Source organism: Arachis hypogaea, chromosome 19 (assembly GCF_003086295.3).
Source record: "Arachis hypogaea cultivar Tifrunner chromosome 19, arahy.Tifrunner.gnm2.J5K5, whole genome shotgun sequence".
Lineage (NCBI taxonomy): Eukaryota > Viridiplantae > Streptophyta > Magnoliopsida > Fabales > Fabaceae > Arachis > Arachis hypogaea.
Window position 1 is genome coordinate 112,851,048 of NC_092054.1, and position 3,659 is coordinate 112,854,706.

General features: G+C 30.6%; 1 protein-coding gene across 1 annotated transcript; it reads left to right on the forward strand.

Moving 5' to 3' along the window:
- Nucleotides 1-227: 227 nt before the first annotated feature.
- LOC112776889 (hypersensitive-induced response protein 4-like) lies at nucleotides 228-3,147 on the forward strand. Its single transcript, XM_025821160.3, has 4 exons — nucleotides 228-495; nucleotides 580-792; nucleotides 1,061-1,157; nucleotides 2,602-3,147. Exons 1-4 carry the CDS (start codon nucleotides 301-303, stop codon nucleotides 2,970-2,972), a joined length of 876 nt encoding a protein of 291 aa, XP_025676945.1. The 5' UTR covers nucleotides 228-300; the 3' UTR covers nucleotides 2,973-3,147.
- Nucleotides 3,148-3,659: the final 512 nt, after the last annotated feature.

A 3,659-nucleotide genomic window follows, 5' to 3' on the forward strand; every position in this document is an offset into this window, starting at 1 on the left:
TAAACTCGCATTAGATAATTGATTATAAGAAAATAACCAAATGATATTATAAAAAGCATCAATATTATTTTGGTTTTGTGGTATGACGCGTGTTTTTTTTTTATGGGAAATAGGCCCAATATTGTTGGTTATAAGGACCAATGGTTATTGTTATTTTATTGTTATTGTATAAAAAAATAATAGTACAATTTTTTTCATAATAAAACAAAGTAAACCAAAGCAAGAAAGGAAGATAGTAATAATTATTAATTAACATGTGATACCGTTATCATTACGTATCAGATCGTGAAACAGCGGACAATGGGAAACACATTTTGCTTGTTCTGCGGGTGTATAGGGCAATCACATGTCGCGGTGGTCGAGCGTTGGGGCCGGTTCGAGAGGCTTGCTCAGCCTGGCTTCAACTTCTTCAACCCCTTAGCTGGCGAATTTTTGGCGGGACTACTGTCCACAAGGCTCTCCTACCTCGACGTCCGCATCGAAACCAAGACCAAGGTACGCACTAGGCACTAGGTATATGGTTCATTCAAATCCTATCAATCGTAGATCTGATTTGAGGTCTCCATATGTTAAATGTAGGACAATGTGTTCGTACAGTTGTTATGCTCGATCCATTACAGAGTGATAAAGGAGAGTGCCGATGATGCTTTCTATGAGCTACAAAATCCGCAAGAACAAATCCAGGCCTACGTCTTTGATGTCACCCGCGCTCTTGTTCCAAGAATGACTCTCGATCAACTCTTTGAACAAAAGGGCGAGGTTGCCAAAGCTGTCTTGGATGAGCTTGAAAAGGTCATAATCCATGTAACCTTTGGTTTTTAATTCGATAATTTTTTAGGTATTAGAAATATAACTATCTATACGTTATGTGATTTCATGATATGACACCAAACTTCTATGTCTGAAAGGTCCAACAAAGATTCTTGGGTGAAAGAGTATATTACATATATAACTATTCATATGTTTTTTCTTATCAATTTAAATTTTTTAGGAGAAGTGATTTTACCAAGCTGGACAACATGTAGCTAACACTTAATGAATGATGCACTCGTGTACGTAGGTAATGGGAGCATATGGATATAATATTGAGCACATACTCATGGTTGATATTGTGCCTGATCCTTCTGTTCGTAAAGCTATGAATGAGATCAATGCAGGTACATACTCTACTCTGCTTCCTCCTCACACTTTATTTTTCCTCCATGCTTCTTTTAGGCTTGTATGTGTGCAATTATTTTGCACACTTCTCCTGGTGAAGTTGCCAATATTTGCTTTTCGTTTCTATTTTTGTTAAAGTAGAATGAAAGGATACATATTATAGTATTGCTGATCGGAGAAAAAGAAAACTATATGATATAATAATGCAGTTTGTTTGAGATTTTGGACATTAAATATCTTCAAACTTGTATCATTTTTTATAGTGGGATTCTGATAAAAATAAAACACACATTTTTTTACTTATAAGAATATGAGCAATAATAATACTTATTCTCTAAATTAATGACAACAGTAAATAAACACATTAATAGTAGCAAAAAAATACACACAAAAAATCAAATAAATAGAGATAAAAATGTATCAACATTTTTAACGTAAAAAATCTTCTTAATGTGAAATGTAAAAATTATTCACCAAAATTAAAAAATTAATTTTACTATGATTTAGATAAAATATAAGAGAGTCACAAATCACTTCACAAATGTATATACATACAACAAGCCAAATTAAATAACCCAATTATCACAACTTACAAATAAGAACATGGAAATATATACCACAAAAATAGAGCTCATTTTAAAAATTTGAACGATGAAAATAAAGAATTAGATACTTAGAACATGCTGTCTAAATTTCAACTCAATCCAATTGTGAAAATAGCTCTATCTTCTCTTTTCTCAAGTATTTGTTGTTTTTGTTAAATAAGATTTCTCTCTCTCAACCTTAGCTCAGTATTAGCCAATTCACTTTTAATTGAGAGTAACCATGGACTTAGTACTAATATTTAAACTTTTTCTCCATATATGAAGAGAGTCTAAAATTCATCAAATATCGAAATATATGTATTTGATAGATATAGAACACAAAAGTATTAAGAGAATGATGCTAAAGAAAATATAAAAATTTATCTCTATTCTATTTATTTGCATTGTTCCTAATTTTTTTGTATACACTATACAGAATAATCAATCAGTGACTAAACTTTAGTCTTGTCCAGTTAAAAATGAGACTATACTTTTTATGTTTTGAACTACTTTTTACAATTTAATTACATCCACTTACTCTTTTTATTATTAAATCACCTTACGTAGTTACACACTATTTAAAAGTTCAGGTTATGAACTTTCACACTCTAAATCATTGTACAATCTTAAGTGTTAGGAGTAAATTATCTAAAAGTAAGAACTTTACAATTTTAGACAACTTGAATATTTAGACAATTCTCAAATCTTGAACTAATTTTTAATTTAAGGCTGAGTCAGATCTATTTAAATAATTTTTTATTATATATTTTATTTTATTTTATATTTTTATATTGATATCTTGATATAATTATGAAACAATAAAAAATAAAAAAATTTAAGAAATAATTTTATTTCTCAGCTCAAAGAATGCAACTTGCTAGTGTATATAAAGGAGAAGCAGAAAAGGTGCTTCAAGTAAAGAGAGCTGAAGCTGAAGCAGAATCCAAGTACCTTGGTGGTGTTGGTGTTGCAAGGCAAAGACAAGCCATAACGGATGGATTGAGAGAGAACATCTTGAATTTCTCACACAAAGTAGAAGGGACCTCTGCAAAAGAGGTTATGGATCTCATAATGATAACTCAGTACTTTGACACAATCAAAGACCTTGGCAACTCATCAAAGAACACAACGGTTTTCATACCACATGGACCTGGCCATGTTAGAGATATTAGTGAGCAGATACGTATGGGAATGATGGAAGCAACCAGTGCTCATGTAAACACTCAATGATCTTTTCACATTTTAGGATAAAACTTTTATTTTCATATATATATGTGTGTGTGTGTGTGGGACATTAAATTCATTTTATGGGTTGAGTTGGTGGTTTATATATGATATAAATGCATGATAAAAATAGAAAAGTACATAAATATATTTGAGATTAGAGACTTTTTTTATTTCTCTATATATTTATATATTCTATCATAATTATTAAGCATAATCAAACCAAGAATCTTATGTTTAATCTAATAATATGGAGAAATGTGTTGGTTCAATGTGAAAAAAATTAAAAAAATAAAATTATCTTTTTTCTATAAATTTATGGCATCTCTTTCCTATGTTTTTACTATATTTTAAAAGTTGGAAGTTCTAATTAGAATGGTAACCAATAGTTGTCATACAATATAATAATTATTACTAATTTAATGTCAACCAAAATGTTGTAGCATTTTTTTATTAAGAAGTATTTGGAAGGACATTTTATTAATGCATCTCCAAATCAAGCCTATCCAGTGTGGGGGGAACCCCATAGCTTGTAGAACTTTGATAAAAAAAAAATTGCCACTCTATGCGATCGTAAGCTTTGGCCATGTCCAACTTTAAAGCCATGTTACTTTTGTTTCCCATCTTCTTCTTTCTCATGTAGTGAAAAGTCTCAAAAGCAATCACACTATTATCCGTAATTAGCCGCCACAG

Bases quoted from the DNA above. Each gene is read 5' to 3' on its own strand.
- LOC112776889 (XM_025821160.3), top strand. From the start codon at position 301: ATGGGAAACACATTTTGCTTGTTCTGCGGGTGTATAGGGCAATCACAT. The intron at 793-1,060 runs GTCATAATCCAT...TCGTGTACGTAG, and splicing joins TCTTGGATGAGCTTGAAAAG to GTAATGGGAGCATATGGATA. The intron at 1,158-2,601 runs GTACATACTCTA...TTTATTTCTCAG, and splicing joins TATGAATGAGATCAATGCAG to CTCAAAGAATGCAACTTGCT.